The sequence below is a fragment of the Mauremys mutica genome, chromosome 3 (assembly GCF_020497125.1).
Source record: "Mauremys mutica isolate MM-2020 ecotype Southern chromosome 3, ASM2049712v1, whole genome shotgun sequence".
Taxonomy (NCBI): Eukaryota; Metazoa; Chordata; order Testudines; family Geoemydidae; genus Mauremys; species Mauremys mutica.
In genome coordinates this window covers 113671934-113689816 of record NC_059074.1, presented here as the reverse complement: position 1 = coordinate 113689816, position 17883 = coordinate 113671934, and the positions used below count along the sequence as shown (strand labels likewise).

The 17883-nt window shown below is 40.1% G+C and overlaps 1 protein-coding gene across 3 annotated transcripts in view; it reads right to left on the bottom strand.

Annotated features, from left to right (window-relative positions):
* The window catches only part of PLEKHG1 (pleckstrin homology and RhoGEF domain containing G1), a 218034-nt gene that overhangs the window by 71986 nt on the left and 128165 nt on the right, over window positions 1–17883 (bottom strand). For all 3 annotated transcript variants that reach the window (XM_045011616.1, XR_006578438.1, XR_006578439.1), the window contains one exon: window positions 9248–9786. In XM_045011616.1, the coding sequence (XP_044867551.1) occupies window positions 9248–9786 (539 nt within the window). The remainder of the gene's footprint in view (window positions 1–9247; window positions 9787–17883) is intronic.

The window sequence follows — 17883 nt, the reverse complement described above, 5'->3', positions numbered from 1 at the left end:
TTAATTTTATAGGGTAACTTTGAGAATATAGAATAATAGAATATCAGGGTTGGAAGGGACCTCAGGAGGTCATCTAGTCCAACCCCCCCTGCTCAAAGGAGGACAAATCCCTAAATGGCCCCCTCAAGGATTGAACTCACAACCTTGGGTTTAGCAGGCCAATGCTCAAACCACTGAGCTATCCCTGCCCCGGTATAGGAAACTTTCTTAACCTGAAACAATACAAGACAAACATATTGTAAAGAACAGTATATGCACACCTGCTCACTCACTCGGGCTTTAGGATATTTAATATGGCCTATGTCCAAAAAGCAAAAATACCATGTGCAAAACAGAAAGGGCCCATTAAAACAATAAAAGATTTTGCCTCAGGAGGCAAAGGTTGAGTTACATTAGCCGATTCTTGCAGGAAGCAAGAACAACTGTTTACACATGTAACAAGACCAGGTATATTTCTGAACTAGACATCTCACCCTCCAATAATCTTAAATATGGATTACAATAATATACTTTTAAAAACACCAAAAATAGAAAAACACTGATGATATAAACATTTAAAATATACTCATTTTTAGAAAGAAACAGCAAGCTCCTTAATGATTATTTTACAGAAACCATTTCCCACACAAGGAACACAGATTAGGTAAATACATCAGAACTCTCATTTACATTGGTATAAATCCAAAGAAACTCCACTGACTTCAGGAAGGTTACTCTGAATTTACATTGGGGTAGCAAAGGCAAATTTAACCTCAACTTTCACATATGAATACAATTAGTCAAAATTCTCCCTGCCTTTGCAGCCATTTATCCTCAGGGAAGTCAGTGAGACTGCACAGATATGAATGAAAACAAAATCTGACAATTTTTCCTTCATGTTTCTGTGTGCCAGCAGTGAGAAAGTTCACCACAATAAAAAAAGACCTGTGTATCTAATACCATCCACAATTAGAAAAATCTCATCAGTATAATTATTTTAATAGCTATGAACAAGTTGCATTTGCAGGTAATTTAAATTGCTCATCCAAATCTTTTAAAGACCTACAGAGCTATTTCTGGTTAGTACGAAAGGAGAGTGAGCTAATGGAAAACTAATCTGCTTATAACTGCTTTTTAAAGTCTTACCTTTACTTGGAATTTTATCTTACTCAAAGGGGAAAGTGGCACTAAGAAGCAAGATATCTCAGTATGAATTTTATTATTCTGCTTTAAATCTAAACTGAATGGCTTTTCTCTCAGTAGGGGGGGCAGGCAATGTAAAAGTCTTTAGCTGGCCTCCCGAAGGGGGAAAAGCCTGTTTCTAAAGTGTCACACTGTTCATGGAGAAAATTAAAGTGAACTGCTTGAACGCCATACACCTATCACCTGCATTCTCTCTTTTGTGCAGGAGATTTAAAATAAATAAACGAACCCTGTCAGCAATCTTTCTGAGGCTCATATTCCCTTGCCAAACAGTAATGCCTATCCCTGAAGCTGTGGTATCGCCCTGCAGCTTTACAGGCATCATTATGTTAGTGCATACCTAGTCTTTTGGCTTTAATGTGTTCAAGAATATACAAATTGTGAGACTGGATGTCAGGTTCACAATAGCAGCCCCTCCCATACCGGGTGATCTCAAAACACTAAGAACAATGTTATTGGTTGTTATTATTACTATTTGCTGATTACAGCACTGTCACAAAGCACAATGGATTTATGCCTGTCTTCGGGGGGCCTAGTAAAGACTTTTAGCATCTCAGCTATCTTTTCAACTATGTTCAAGTAACTTTCCCCTGTGCAGCCTCTGGAATGTTCTTGTCTAGGAAGCATTGCTTAGAGAAGGGCATTTGCTATAAGACAACCTATTTCTTTTTTGATGGGTACCAGAGTTTGTATTATTAAATGGAAAAAACCTACCAGTTATTCCTGTTTTTAACATAATTTCCACATACAATTACATATAGGAAACATCAGGCACCATACTTAGGAGTGAAAATGGTAGTTGCAGAGGGAAAGAAAATGGGAACAGAAGAAGCCTATGTCTTTAAATTTGCATAAATGTAGCAACACATATTCTATTAAGAGTAATGTAGTTTTCATACTCTAGACGTGTAGAGCTTCCATTTAGTATAGACCGGGCTAGTAGCACTGGTATTGTTAAGGTTACCTGAAACGTCTCATTATGAGACCCTGTTTTCAATTGCTCATAAAATTTTGCCAAAGTTTAATAATTTGGGCTGAAATGTTAAATCCTAGGCACCTGCCTCAGGCTGAATTGTTCTGGAAGTTTTCAGCCAAAACCGTTTAGCCATATACGAGAAAAGTTCTAGTGAAAAGTACATTGTTTTGCCCACATTAAATTCTGGCAAACTTTTCTTTCAAAAGTTCTCGTGCGCCCTTGCTTTGGAGCAGGGACTTGAAATTTGGCAGGTCCCTTTGCATTGGGGATGTGCCTTTTCCCATCCCAAATCTGGCCAAGTTAAAAGCCTTTGAAAAACTGCAGTTGCATGTACTCAGTATAAATGTCTTAGATTTTACCAGCAAAAGGGTGATTGAGTCAGGGAGTCTAGAAGGGTAAGACTAGGACTTGGTGGTACTTAGATGAGAATCCTGAGGAGTGGAGACTGGCTAGGTAAGAAATGTAGGACGGGAAGGGACCTCAATAGGTCATGTAGTCCAGTCCCCTGCACTGAGGCAGGACTAAGTATTATCTAGACAATCCCTGACAGGTGTTCGTCTAACCTGTTCCTAAAAACCTCCAGTGATGGAGATTCCACAACTTCCCTAGGCAATTTGTTCCTGTGCTTATCTAAGTTTTATCTAATGTCTTGCCTAAACCTTTCTTGCTGCAATTTAAAGGCCATTCCTTCTTGTCCAGTCCTCATTGGTTAAGGAGAACACTTTATCACCCTCCTCTTTATAACAATATTTTATGTACTTGAAGACTATCATCATGTCCCTCCTCAGTCTTCTCCAGATTAAACAAACCCAGTTTTTTTCAATCCTCCATCATAGGTCATGTTTTCTAAACCTTTAATCATTTTTGTTGCTCTCCTCTGGACTTTCTCCAGTTTGTCCACATCTTTCCCTGAAGTGTGGTGCCCAGAACTGAACACAGTACTCCAGATGAGGACTTATCAGTGCTGAGTAGAATGGAAGAATTACTTCTTGTGTCTTACAACTCCTGCTAATACATCCCAGAAATACATTTGCTTTTCTTGCAGCAATATTACATTGTTAACTGATATTTAATTTATGATCCACAATAACCCAGATCCTTTTCTGCCGTACTTCTTCCTAGGCAGTGTTTGCACATTGTGTATTTGTGCAATTGATTGTTCCTTCCTAAGTGTAATACTTTGCATTTGTCATTATTCAATTTCATCCTATTTATTTCAGGCCATTTCTCCGTTTTGTCAAGATCATTTTGAATTCTAATCCTGTCCTCCAAAGCGCTTGCAACCCCACCCAGCATGGTATCATCCACAAACTTTACAAGTATGCTCTCTATGCCATTATCTAAATCATTTATGAAGACACTGAACAGACCTGGACCCAGAACAAATCCTTGCAGGACCCCACTCGATATGCCCTGCCAGCTTGACTGTGAAACATTGATAACTACTCTGAGTACACTTTTGCAACCAGTTGTGCAACCACCTCATAGTACGTTCATGTAGGCTATATATTCCTTTAGTTTATTCATAAGAAGGTCATGTGACAGTATCAAAAGCCTTACTTGAAGTCAAGATGCATCACATCTACCATTTCCTCCCTATCCACAAGGCTTGTTACTAGGGCTGTCAATCACAGTTAACTCACGCAATTAACTCAAAAATTTATCGCAATTAAAAAAGTTAATCTGTGAAACCCACTGAAAAAGTGTCATGTCCCCCTTTAGAGCTGGTCCATGTGGAGCAGTTGTCTCCAAAGTGGGGTGCACAAGAGGATCCTTGGGGATACGCAGCAGGAGGAGCGCTTTTTTTTTCTGCGCTTCGGCGGTCCAGGCAGAAGTCTGAGCGGCTTTTTTTTTTTTTTTTCTCCCTTCGGCAAAAATGGCAGAGCCAGCATGGCAGGGCGTGCGTGCTCAAAATTTTTCTACTGAAAGGGGAGCGCAATCAAAAAAGTTTGGAGACCACTGATGTAGAGGATGGTAACCTACTATTGCTACCAATTACTCCGTTAGCTCAAGCGGCAGAGGTCCATGCTGTGGATCTAAAGTTCCAACCCCGCTGATGACTCATGTTGATGGCAATATGATGCCACATGATGGAATTTCTGTTTTTTCAGTTTACTAGAAAATTGGTCACAAAAAAAGTCACGTTAAAAGGTTATTAATATTGCAAAGTCAGACAGTCAAATGCTAGGAAATGCTAGTATTAAGGTTGTCTGTGCAACCTTAATTTGTCCCTCTTGCGCAATGCATTACAATCCAGTATTTAATTACACACAGTATATAATATTTTTTCCACTGGACCCACAGTATTTAATTACATGCAGTATATAATACTACTTTTTCCACTGGACCCTTGTCTTATTCAGTGCACAGATTGGATCTGCTAGGGATTAATTAGGATTGTGCAATGAAGGAGACAGTTGCATGTAGAATCCTTGCTTCAGTTGTTGCAGAAGCTGGAGGAGGTGTAGCAATTACTGTATCATAATGCATATGCACAAGGGTGTCAAATTTAGGCTGCACAGGCCACTTCAATTCTGCCATTTGCTAACTCTTTAGTGCTTGAGTTTGCAACCTTAATAATGGTTCTTTTAACATAGTTTTATGTGCGGGTGTGTGTAATAAGGTCATACTGCACCTAGCACGATGGGGTTCTGACTTCTAGCTACTATCACAATATAAATTGTTATCAATAATAGTCATTAGTAGCCACTTGTAGAGTAACAACAAAACCATCAAATTTTTCAATTTTCCAAATATTTTTATAGCACTAGTTAACCATCGTGAGTGAATTTTTATTTGTCTTACATATTTTTTTTAACTGAATCAAGTTTTGAGAAATGACTTTTAAGAGGAGAAAACATTCTTGCCTTTCTGCTTCCCTGTGTTGCAGGGATTCACTGGAGACCTATGTTGCAGACACTGAATCCTTGCTGTGGGCCAGTGTGCCTGCTATCAAAGTGAGGCAAGGAGAAAGCCCAGCTATCTGGTTTGGTATCACTAGTTTCCCAAAGTAGGTGTCAAGCTCTACTAACTCAAAATTATAATGACCCCACAAGTGTCACCTGATTAAACATACCCAATAGCAGAAAACAGCTTGTTCTAACCCAATTGCTATGTCTGTCCTCTGTATATCCATGCCTAAGAATCACAAAGTCATTCCTCAAAACAATAATAATTAAACTACATTTCTAGATAACATAAAAAATTGTTTCCCTGAGTAGACTTTGTTTTTAAAAAGTGTCCCCTAGGGCAAGAGGATCACGTAGTGAAAACTCTGTGCTAACTCCTGTCATTCATTTTTTAACTGTCTAAATACTTCTGCATAAAAATGTGCAAGAAAGCAGGGGAACCTCGGCAGGCCTCCAATATCAGTTAAAAATCACAACAGCCATTTGATCTTTTTGCCTCTGTCCAACAGTTTGGTGCTGTTAGCATCCAGACCACCCTGCTTTTCGAAGACTAAAGCAATGCTGACAAAATTTCACATTTAAATAATTGACAACTCCCTCCCGCCCCCCAGCAAAGTGGAAATTTTACTTTTCTCACCCACCTCATCATCTCTTCAATTTGAACATGCCAACTGCAACTTTCTTAAATGCTCTAAAAAATAACAGGGGCAGAGAGGGATACTGCCTGAGATATTACACTGGTCAGACTTATCCCATGTCTAGCCACCACTATGTTCTTATGGGAACTTCAGCCTGCCAGTGTTAATGAACCATTTTTATAGCTCTAAACTGGTCTTAGTTTTCATTTTAGTTTGCAGCCCAGAGTCAATCTTTTGAGATGTAACCCACCAATATTTTTATGTATTTCTTTGCAGGAACAGAATCACAGCTACATTATTCTAGTATTCTTACCAGCAAGTTAAAGAAGTATGGGCTGGATGAATGGACGGTAAGGTGGATAGAAAACTGGCTAGATGGTCGGGCTCAACGGGTAGTGATCAATGGTTCCATGTCTAGTTGGCAGCCGGTATCAAGTGGAGTGCCCCAAGGGTCGGTGCTGGGGCCGGTTTTATTCAATATCTTCATTAACGATCTGGAGGATGGTGTGGACTGCACCCTTAGCAAGTTTGCAGATGACACTAAACTGGGAGGAGTGGTTGATACGCTGGAGGGTAGGGATAGGATACAGAGGGACCTAGACAAATTAGAGGATTGGGCCAAAAGAAATACGATGAGGTTCAACAAGGACAAGTGCAGAGTCCTGCACTTAGGACGGAAGAATCCCATGCACTGCTACAGACTAGGGACCGAATGGCTGGGCAGCAGTTCTGCAAAAAAGGACCTAGGGGTTACGGTGGACGAAAAGCTGAATATGAGTCAACAGTGTGCCCTTGTTGCCAAGAAGGCTAATGGCATTTTGGGTTGTATAAGTAGGGGCATTTCCAGCAGATCGAGGGATGTGATCATTCCCCTTTATTCAGCACTGGTGAGGCCTCATTTGGAGTACTGTGTCCAGTTTTGGGCCCCACACTACAAGAAGGATGTGGATAAATTGGAGAGAGTCCAGCGGAGGGCCACAAAAATGATTAGGGGGCTGGAGCACATGACTTATGAGGAGAGGCTGAGGGAACTGGGATTGTTTAGTCTGCAGAAGAGAAGAATGAGGGGGGATTTGATAGCTGCTTTCAACTACCTGAAAGGGGGTTCCAAAGAGGATGGATCTAGACTGTTCTCAGTGGTAGAAGATGACAGAACAAGGAGTAATGGTCTCAAGTTGCAGAGGGGGAGGTTTAGGCTGGATATTAGGAAAAACTTTTTCACTAGTAGGGTGGTGAAGAACTGGAATGGGTTACCTAGGGAGGTAGTGGAATCTCCTTCCTTAGAGGTTTTTAAGGTCAGGCTTGACAAAGCCCTGGCTGGGATGATTTAGTTGGGTTTGGTCCTGCTTTGAGCAGGGGGTTGGACTAGATGACCTCCTGAGGTCCCTTCCAACCCTGAGATTCTATGATTCTATGATTAGGGATGGTTACCTATTAGAAAGATCCTCAAACATATTTCACTGGCAAAGCATACTTAGTTTCACATTACAGATTCATACAGTGCAGTCACATCCTTATTGCTTGGGAAGAGATTTCTTTGCTATGATGGGACCCTATCGTTTACAGCTAAACAAAAAATTCCCTTGCCTAGTATTTTGACTTTCAATTAATCTGCCAAAACCTCACAAAGCTGTGAAGACTTCTTTTAATTAGATGTTCTAAATGCTTTAACAGTTTCACAAATGCGCTCCTAAAGAGCAAGTTACAGCACTTTCATAATTTCAAGATGATGTGTCTCATTTACTCAGCATTTGGTGATACTTAAGCTGTTTCTAGCAGGGCTTTATTGGCCATTCTAAATTTAATTGGATGACTTATTTCAAGATTATCTTTATTTTAGATTCCAGTAGTGTTGTATAATTTATTGTATGTGTCTGTATAAACATGGGCAGAGAGGAATGGGGGGGCAAAAGCAGGCCATGTTTACTGGATCAATCCTGTGTGGACTGAATAATGACTGTACATAGGATGACTTGTTTTAACATTGTAATACAATCTTGCTTTAAACCCTTACAAAAATGAAATCTGAACAACTGACTTTAGCATAATCCCATCAGTCACAGAAAATACTGTAATTCTGCAGGAAAAGACATGTGAACTTTTTTAAAATTAAAAAAAAAAAAAAGACATGCATTGGTATTATCAAAGCCCCAGTAATCATTTTCCCCCTTCACTCTTCTAAATCATTTTGCTTTTTGTCAGTAACAGACTACCTTTTCTTTTCCAGATTAGTGATGCATTTAACATGTATATAACTGCCTAAAGCTACATACTATAAAGTTACCAGACTAGACATTCACCTCCTGTGAAATCATCTTGTTGTTGTAGTAAACCTATACACACAGGGCAGGAGGTCAAAGAAACACAGGAGTCATTTTAATAAGCAGGTAAGGTGTGCAGGTACAATGGTGATGGGCATGGTATAAGAACCTACACAGAATTACATACAGAGCCCTAAAAGGCAGGCCACGGTGATCCTTTCCCTGTAGCTGGAAAGTGACAGTGGAGCTTTTTTTTTTTTTTTTTTTTTTTTTTTTAATTTGATGGGTGTAACATTCACCCTTAAGCTCCTTTATAGAATAGATAGCTGAAACAATAAGGGTCCCTGCCCAAAATACAGGCCACGGGCTGGAGGAGAAGCTGAGCCATACGGGCCAAGGGGCTTCCAAGGGGTCTGATACAAAAAAACAGGGGGGGGGGAGTGAGGGGTTGCACATTTGTTTGCGCGCACACAAAATAGAAAAGCCACAGAGACAGACAGGGAAGGCAGCAAAAAGCCAAGGACAGCCAGAGAAAGATTTGTAACGTGATTCTGAGAAAAAGCTGAGAGAGCTTTTGTGTAAAATGTTGGCTGGAAAGAGGCTTGGAACTGTGAGCAGAGATGCTGCTTCCTGTTGTCTGATTCTTACTGTGCTCAGGGAAACAGGACTTTGTGTACATTCTTTGTAAATAAACAGGGTAGCATCAAAGAACTACAGGATTCCACCACCAATTTTTCTTCCTAATGGAAAAAACGCATAAGACCCTGAATATATTCACTAACCACTTGGGTTACAAGGGGTAAATATTAAATACAAAGGTTTTGTTGTTTTTATTACTAGTTAATTAAAACGAGCATTAATTTAGGTTAATTTATGTTAACCTACCAAAGAAGCTACAAATGCTAGCAGTAATTATGGTGTTGTATGTGTTCATTTATAAAGAAGAGCAGCTCTGTACAAGCTCAAAAACTCATTTCTCTCACCAACAGAAGCTGGTCCAATAAAAGATATTACCTTGCCCCCACCCCTCATTCCCTGTTGTTTCTCTAATACCTTGGGACCAACACAGCCACAACAACATGGCATACATTTATAAAAACATTGTAGTAAGTTTATATGCGGCTCCTGGCAAGTTAGGAGAGCTGCCTGCCCTACTGCAAAGTTTAAGTGCCCTGGTTATAAGATCACATATTTTATGGATCCTTTTCTTGTGCATCTCCCCTGTAGAATGCTCATGTGATACGATTTATCAAATTAAGCTGTTCTAACCAAGCCTCCTACCTTTACAATGCTCTTTAAATCCTGCACGTACGTCCTCTCAGTCTCCAGAATTTCTTGGACAACTCTGTCAACATAGAAGAGCTTTGGACTTGTGGGCTCTGTGACCAAGGACATAGCACAGTTTTTGTTCGTTCCCTTAGATTCAGCTTTCCTTGGCATATTTGGCCTTTTTTCAAGACTTTCCTTGGTGTTCTGTTGCTCTGTGGGGTTACATCTTTGTAGCTCATTGCTGGAAAATCGCCTGGCTGGAATCAGCTCTAGTTTTATGGCCCCTGCTTCCTTATCCTGGTTAAACAAACCCAAATGGCTGTTTGAAACTAAGGTCATTCTGCTGCCAAAGGAACAGTGGCTGTCCCTGGAGGAGACAGAGGAGGATGTGGAACTAAAGCTGACAGGACGGTCGCTGTCTGACAGTTCCATGGTATTTATTCCACAGTAGCGGAAAGGTCTGTTCCCCCTGCACAAGTCTTCCTTTGTTGTCCTGGGGCCAGGACCCTCTGTCACAGCAGGTAAGACATCAAGAGGCAAATGGTAGTCATCTGAAAAATAAGTAAATGTTTGTACTGTTACAGTATCTCATAATACAAATTAGCCAACAGTCATCTAAAACCACATACACACAAAACAAATGCAAATCTGTTGTTCCACAGATAACTGAAACAAAAGGCTTTGGAAGGTTCAATGGTGGTCACTGTGATAGAATCTAATACCTTTCACCACTAGGTCAATGTGGCCAATCATTATAGCCATCCAACACTGGTTTGGTGGCCCATGAGAAAACAATTTGGTCGTCAAATTAGGGAAGAAAATGCAGTTTCCACAAAATCAAAAATTTCCCACAGGAAAAAATCCTGATTTTGGTGAAAATTGAATTTTCCATTAGGAAAATGTAAATGAAATATTTCAGTTTAGGTCAGTTTGACTCAAATCAGAATATTTTGTTTTGTTGATCTGACCCCAAACTTTTAATTTGTAATCACTTCAGTAAAACATTAAACTGCTTTTGCCTATCAGTGCATTGGGAGTTGTAGTTCAGGCCTCCATTCTGTCCTATGGGCTGAGTTCCCTGGAGGACTACATCACTGATAATGCAATACAAAATTCCCTCTGGCCTAGCTCTGTGTGGTGCATCATGTGAGAGAGCCAGACTGGCCAGGGAGCCTCACCCACAGGAGAGAATGGGAGCATCAGGGTCTCAAACTACAAATTCCCACGAGGAAATGCATTGAGAAGAAAATGCAGTGTAACATAGAAGTGGCTCAAAATTAAGTGTTTCATGTCATTTCAACAAATGAAAACAATTTTTTGGAATGTTTAATATTGAGGGGGAATGTTTAATTGTTTTGATCAAAAACGTTGAAACAATTTCTGAATCAATTTTTTTTAGAATTTCCATTTCAGGAAAGTTTTTGAAACTTCACATTTTCATCCCAATTTTGAATGAAAACAAATGCTGAAATGTCCAAATTTCCCATGGGATGGACATGCTGAATTTCACTCCACCCTAGACTTAATTCAATGGGTAGCTGTCCACAGTTGAGAAACCAAGCTTCTGTCTCAGTAGAGAAGCGAAGAAGTGAATGAGCTTGTGAATTGAACCTTCCTACTCTTGTAACTGGCCCCTCCAGGTCAGAATTGGGGCACACTGGAGGTATGGGAAACTTGCACTGCCACAACTTATGCTGCACCTGGTCTGTGGATAGCCAGAACCTCATTCTCCAGAGAATGCCAGACTGGCAACTTTTGCAAAACAAGCAACAAACTCTTTTAAAAATACATACATAAAAATGTGGGTTGCTCTGACTTGTCTAAAATATATTCTGCCCTCTTATGCAAATGTGTACATCAACACTGAGGGGTACTGCTAAGTGTATATCAGGATGACACAATTTGGCCATTAGAGACTTAAAGGCTTGATTATCCTTTCATTAACACTGGCTTAACACCATGCCCTGTTTTATACTTGTAAGGAAGAAAAGGACCAGATCTTAAAACTATGCTACCTTCCACCTTTCCCTGTCTTCCTCTTGCATGTAACATTTTCTTGAATAAGTTCTGATAGCGAGTGCAAACTCCAAAAGGAACAATATAAAGGAAATACATTTCTTGCAGCAAAATATTTAAACTGAAGTTTATTTTTCCCAAGTGGGCAGCAAAAATGTTCACATCCTTATTGATTTTGATAAGAAAAAAAGTGTGCATTTTTGTTACCAGTGTGAAATCATCTTACAAGTTAAGTTAGAAATTAGAGGCTAGCAGTGCAGAGTTAAAGGCTCTTGAAAACTGCACAGGATAAATAAGGTAACGGGGATACCCTTACACTAACTTATCATAAAATAGATTACTAAAGTACATGACAAAGAACACATGATTAGTTGCATTTGGTTGGAACATAAAAGGTTCCTGTTTCATTCAATTACTTCATACTCTGTCTTCCTGTTTCGCTGATATGTTGTCTGGTTTTCAGATAACAAGAAGGTATTACTAAGTAATGTTTGTTCCACAAATATTTGTGTCATTCATTAATATAAAAAAAACCAACAATTTGGGTCAGTAAAATTGAAGTTGAAAGAAATGTTATTAGAAGTTTTTCAAATAAATATATTTACAGACACAAGGTTTAAGTAAAATGTAACATGGCCCTTTAAACCTTCCATAATGTTCTCTTTGATTGCTTTACAACAATTTAATGGCCTATAAAACAAGAAGGATTAGTTGCAGTAGTTAAAATGCACTTCCTCTTAAAAGCCTACAGAAGCGTGACCTTGGCAAACACAACAGAGTTCAGGGCACCTGAAAGCAGGAGTTACCTGTACATAGAACACATTTGACCAAGGATTGTCTGTTTTCATAAAAATCATTAAAGATAAACATGCAGCACTATGTAAAAGCATGCAACTGAATGGTACACAGAGTACACCAGGCAAACCATTTACCCCCTTAAAGATCTTGTGTTTTATCCTTCTTCCTGCTACCCTGAAACTAGTTTTTTCTTTAATTAAAATTCTTAGTACTTTTACAGCCATGTGTAACTCTGCAGTTTGGCTTCACAGCGTTTTATGAGAAACTTTTTTTTTTTTTTTAAATCAATAGGGTAAGTGATCCTACAGATTCACTTCTCAAAACTTCATGCTGAACCCATAAAAACACAATGGTTCTGCATGATCTCAATCAGGGGCGGCTGTAGGCATTTTGCCGCCCCAAGCACGGCAGGCAGGCTGCCTTCGGCGTCTAGCCTGCGGAGAGTCCGCTGGTCCTGCGGCTTCAGCGAACCTCCCGTAGGCGCAGACCCTCCGCAGGCAAGCCGCCGAAGGCAGCCTGCCTGCCGCCCTTGCGACGACCAGCAGAGCGCCCCCCGCGGCTTGCCGCCCCAAGCACGCGCTTGGTGTGCTGGGGCCTGGAGCCGCCCCATATCTCAATGCAAGAACTACAAGTCACCCCAGGTTGTTTAAAATGGGTTCAGGTTCTACAAAAAGTTTGTGAATCTCAGAAAATTGTATGACATGCTTGATTGGAGTTCTGAGCTTAAAACAAAACCAGAAAGCAGATTTGTTTCCGTGTTTTTGTGTTATATTATAAACATTTTGCACAGCTGCAATTGCTTTTAAGTTTTGCTTAGTATAAGCCTAGAGACTAGCCCTAATAAAAACTGGATCTGAATGCCACTGAACTTCTGTCCTACCTATAGGTTCTTCTAACAGCCTCCATCATCATCATATCTGAGTTTTTCCCAAGTTATCCCCACAAAACCCTTGTGAGGTGGGAAAGTAGTATCCCCATTTTACAGATGGGGAAATAAGGAACAGATACATTAATGTATTTGTCCAAGGGCACACGAACAATCTGTTGGAAAAAATCCAAGAACTGAAAGCACTCCAGAAGCCTAACTACAAGCTCATTCTTCCTCCCTTGGTGAAGTTCAGATTTCTGCTTTTGGTTGTTTGGGCCCCATCTCCATTGCCTTACAGATATCATAGAATATCAGGGTTGGAAGGGACCTCAGGAGGTCATCTAGTCCAACTCTCTGCTCAAAGCAGGACCAATCCCCAGACAGATTTTTACTCCAGATCCCTAAATGGCCCCCTCAAGGATTGAACTCACAACCCTGGGTTTAGCAGGTCAATGTGCAAACCATTGCAAATACCTCTTCAATAGATTGCCCAAATTGTCTACTGGCAAAATAATCTCAAGGTGTTAACAATGGAAAAAATCACCACCCCTAATAAAGATTTGTCTAATATTATGATCCCAATGATTTAACTACTTTTACTGTGTACACCTCAGAGAACACTGAAACCTCCCTCAAAATCCTGTTCCTCTCAAACTTCTCTTCATAATGAGCAAATTCATTTTTCAAAAACACACTGAGGGGCTGGCTTACAGAGTTGCTGAACACCCACAGTTCCCAGTGACATCATCTGGCCATTGTGTGGGTGCACCGTACTTCTGGAGCAAAAAAGACTAATCTTTTGCTTACATAATTATTGTTCATGCAAGGTCTTCTGAGACGTATATACTTACATAAGTGTACTCTTTGACCTACATTTAACCCAGTGCATTGCCTGTTATGTGTTTTGTTGTTTACTGAAACTTCTGCAACAACAAGTAAAAAACAACAACAGATCTTTTGGAAGGGTTGAATAATGGTATTTAAAGTTGTGTTCTGAAAAGCTATCAACCTGAAATTTGCATACTGTAATTAAGGAATAACAATAATTACTTGTTAGTTCAGCACAGAGATGAGGATAATTACATGTTTGTCCACATTCATGAGGAAATGTGCTTCAGGACCAAGATCTTTCTTGTTCCTGGCTTTCCATTAATCGAGGCCTTGTCTGCAGTGCCACTTTACAGCACTGCAACTTTCTCACTCAGGGATGTGAAACCCCTCACCCTGCCCCGAGTGCTGCAAGTTTCAGCACTGTAAAGAGGCAGTGTAGACAGTGCCCCCGCCCAGCGCTGGTAGCTACGCTCCTCATGGGGGTGGTTTTTTTTGTTTGTTTGTTTTTACACAGCGCTGGTGCCACGACTACACAACCATGTTAAAGCGCTGCTGCGGCAACACTAACATTTCTAGTGAAGACATGCCCTTAGTTAGGCTTCCCAATCAGTCTGGCTGACTCCCAATGAAACATGCAACCCACTTGCACCTCCCCAACAGGAGAATTTTAACTAATAAAAACAATGATGTACACATTCTATAGCAGTGCAAGGTGAAAAATACATTCATTCCATACCAAGAGGCAACTGGGATGCTCGTTATAATGCTTAGTAAGACTACAGATAAAACCTCCCACTATATGATAATATATACAATAGTATAATGTAATTTGAGATAGAAACAAAAAGTAAGCCTTTGAGTATTAGTTTTTATTCCTCTGTGTTTAGTACATGTAATTTTACAAGATATATTACACACATCACCAGCACCTTGAATTTTACTATTCAGAATTTGTATTACCTTTCTTCTCATATGAAAGGTAAGTTTAAGTTATAATCTACACAATCATTGTTTGCAGAAATCAGTCTTTACTTCAGATGCTCTGAAAGTTCAGCTGAATAAAAACAACAAGACTATAGTATACCTTTCAATCCTTAGTTATAGTTTTGTTTAAAGCTTTTAATAAAAAGGCATTGATCCATGCTGTATATGTATTTAGCAGAAGTTTTACTAAACCAATCTACTAAATGTATTAAATTTGAAATTAAAGGATAGCCTTATCTGAAATTAAACAACACAGAGACAGAGAGAGAGAGAGAAGTTTCCCGTTTGAAAAAGGAATAAAAGTTACATTAAAATGCATACACTGCAATGATGCCACTGTTACTATTTACATAAATACATTCCTCTGATGAAGGCAATCTCTACTATGAATATTAGTAAAGTGAAGAACAGTCCTTTGTAAACAAACAAAAACCACACACACAACAACTGGCCTTCCTATAAAGTATTCAAGTTTGGAAAACTCAACTTTTAGCTTTTATTTCATTACTGAACCCTTAATATAAATGTACATGAACATAGTATTATCTGCAACTTAACACTCCCTGTGTACAAAATCACATTGGAAAGACAGTACTTGCCGCATTAGAACACATAATATTGTGGATTCACTCGTAACCCTCATGTACAACAGCTATCCAAGTACTTGAACTGAACTTTGAGCAACAGAAATCCCATTTATTAGAGATCACAAGAAAAGGGGAGGAACAAAATCCATCAACTAGCTTGCCTCCATAAATTAATCTCCCCACTGTTCTATATTTAAAGTAGAATAGCCTTCTGTCATATCAGACCACACTGATGTCCCAAAACATTGTTGTGAGGGAAAATCCTCTGCGACAGTATCTCACCACTGTGGAATGTCTCTGGCTCCTTACACAGTGAATGAACAAGTTCCTCTCTGTATCTCAAATGCTCTGTGAACAACTCACAACCTACCTGTGTGTAAGAGAATAAATGCATCCTCTGCCTTCAGCGGCTCCAGAATTACCTCACTGAGCACTTAGGTAAAATGAGAAGCTCTTACTAGTCTGTACAACTCCTTCGGTAGAAATATTGCATGAGTCAGCTTTTTTATATAAAAACCCTATACACAAAGGCTTCACAGAAACCTGATTCACAACTTTCTCACTGCCTTTTTCCCAGTGTACCCACCACGGTCTTCAGCATCACTAAGAGCCTTAAATGAAACATGACATCATTCAGTTCAGGAACAGGACAATAGACACCACTGTGGGTAACTTTAAAATGCACACTTCACTGAGCAACACCCTAGAACTTCTATTCTTTCAGGCACAAGGCTGTAAAAACATCAAATACAACCCACACTTCCACAGCATATTTTACGCTTCACCCTTTGATTCACTAGACGATATTGATAAGCATGCAAAGTAAATAAATCAACTTAATGGTACCGTGAAATCCCTCAGTGCTAGAAATTCCATGTGAATTTGTGCTGCTAATTAAATAGGATAATTTTGGACCATATGCTGGCTCTACAGCAGGTCCAGAAAAACTTTTCCAGTGAGTCTATAAAATCTTAATATTTTAGAGTTAAAAAATAAGATTTTTAGAAAACAATATTAAACCCACACATTGACCAGTCAGCACTGGAATGTGGGGATGCAGGGCAGGACAGAAAGGAGCCTGGTTAGGGGACAAGGAGACAGACAGGAAAAAGCATGGAAGGGGGAGGGGGAAGAGAAGAGAGAAAGGATGAAGAAAGTAAGGACAAGAAAAGGTAAGAGAATAGAAAATATAAAAACAAAACAAGAACAAAAACACACTTAGGAGGAGGAAAAATAGAGTTACAAGTGGAGAAGAACAAGAAATGAGATGTGACTCAGAGCAGGGGAATATATTTTGGCCATACATATTAACAGAGGGTACAAAACTGACAGTGAGTTGGGAGAGGGAGAAAGCATTAGAGAGAGCACTGCTGGATACATCCTGTTATCCCTGCTGTTGCCCTTTACTGTGTCATATCTAGATTTTAATCTGAAATGGGAGAGGGAAGAAGGGGTTGGTGTTGCCTTGCTGAGAAGAGGAAAAATGTGGGCACTGCTTTTCCTCCAGTGCATACCTCCCTGTGGCCAGAATGGTCTCCCGCCTTAATCCCACCCTGACAGGGGTCCCAGATTTTCCATATTGCAAGTCTGGGCACCCTATTCCTGGCTCTTCACCTTTGCAGGATTTTGTATTCTCAGTGCAGGGTCAATGGAGGCTTTCACCTGTTCTCAAATTGCCTGTGAGCTCTTCAGTGCCACTCTCTCTTTTGTTCTGCCTGCGCTGGATAACTAGCACTAGAAAAGGCATTTAAACACTGTAATAATAGATTAGCTTTGCCTTGGCCTAGCAGGGAGAGTGAAGAAAAGCTGCAAAACTGAATAGCCAGGAATGTGATTTTTTCTCCCATCTCCTATGAGGGGAGGAGATGGTATTTCATGTCACACTCGAGGCCCAGCAGAAATCAGCTGGGTTTCCAGCTGGTGGCACTTAATTCTCAGAACAGGCAATGGAGAATGTATCTATGGCAGCAGGCCCAACTCTGGCCTGCATAGGATGTAGCTTTTACACCATTTTTGAAGCCATTCCTTATGCTCAGAATTCCCTCCCGCTCCTTGTGCATCAAATGACCTCTGTCTCCATTTAAATTTGTACTCGAAGGCCATGAATAATTTTCACCTGCACCTACTGCTCTGCCAGGGTGAGGGTCCTGTTTGTAATGGGGTAGATCAGCTGCTTATGAGCCATGAGGATACCAGCTAGGCCAGTGGTTCTCAAACTTTTGCACTGGTGACCCCTTTCACACTGCAAGCCTCTGAATGCGACCCTCCCCCTTATAAATTAAAAACATTTTAAATGTATTCAACACCATTTTAAATGCTGGAGGCAGAGTGGGGTTTGGGGTTGAGGCTGACAGCTCGCAACCCCCAGTTTGAGAACCCAAGTTAGGCTCTATCAGTACAAAGATACGTGAACCCAAATGCTCAAAAATCAGAAGACGGATAAAGAGAAGCCCACATTTTTAAAAATCTCTTTACTTATACGACAATCTCACGATTTTTTTTGGCTGCTTGGAGCTAGCTGTCCCCCCACCCTACCCCTTTCCCTATCTTATCTATTTGGGTTG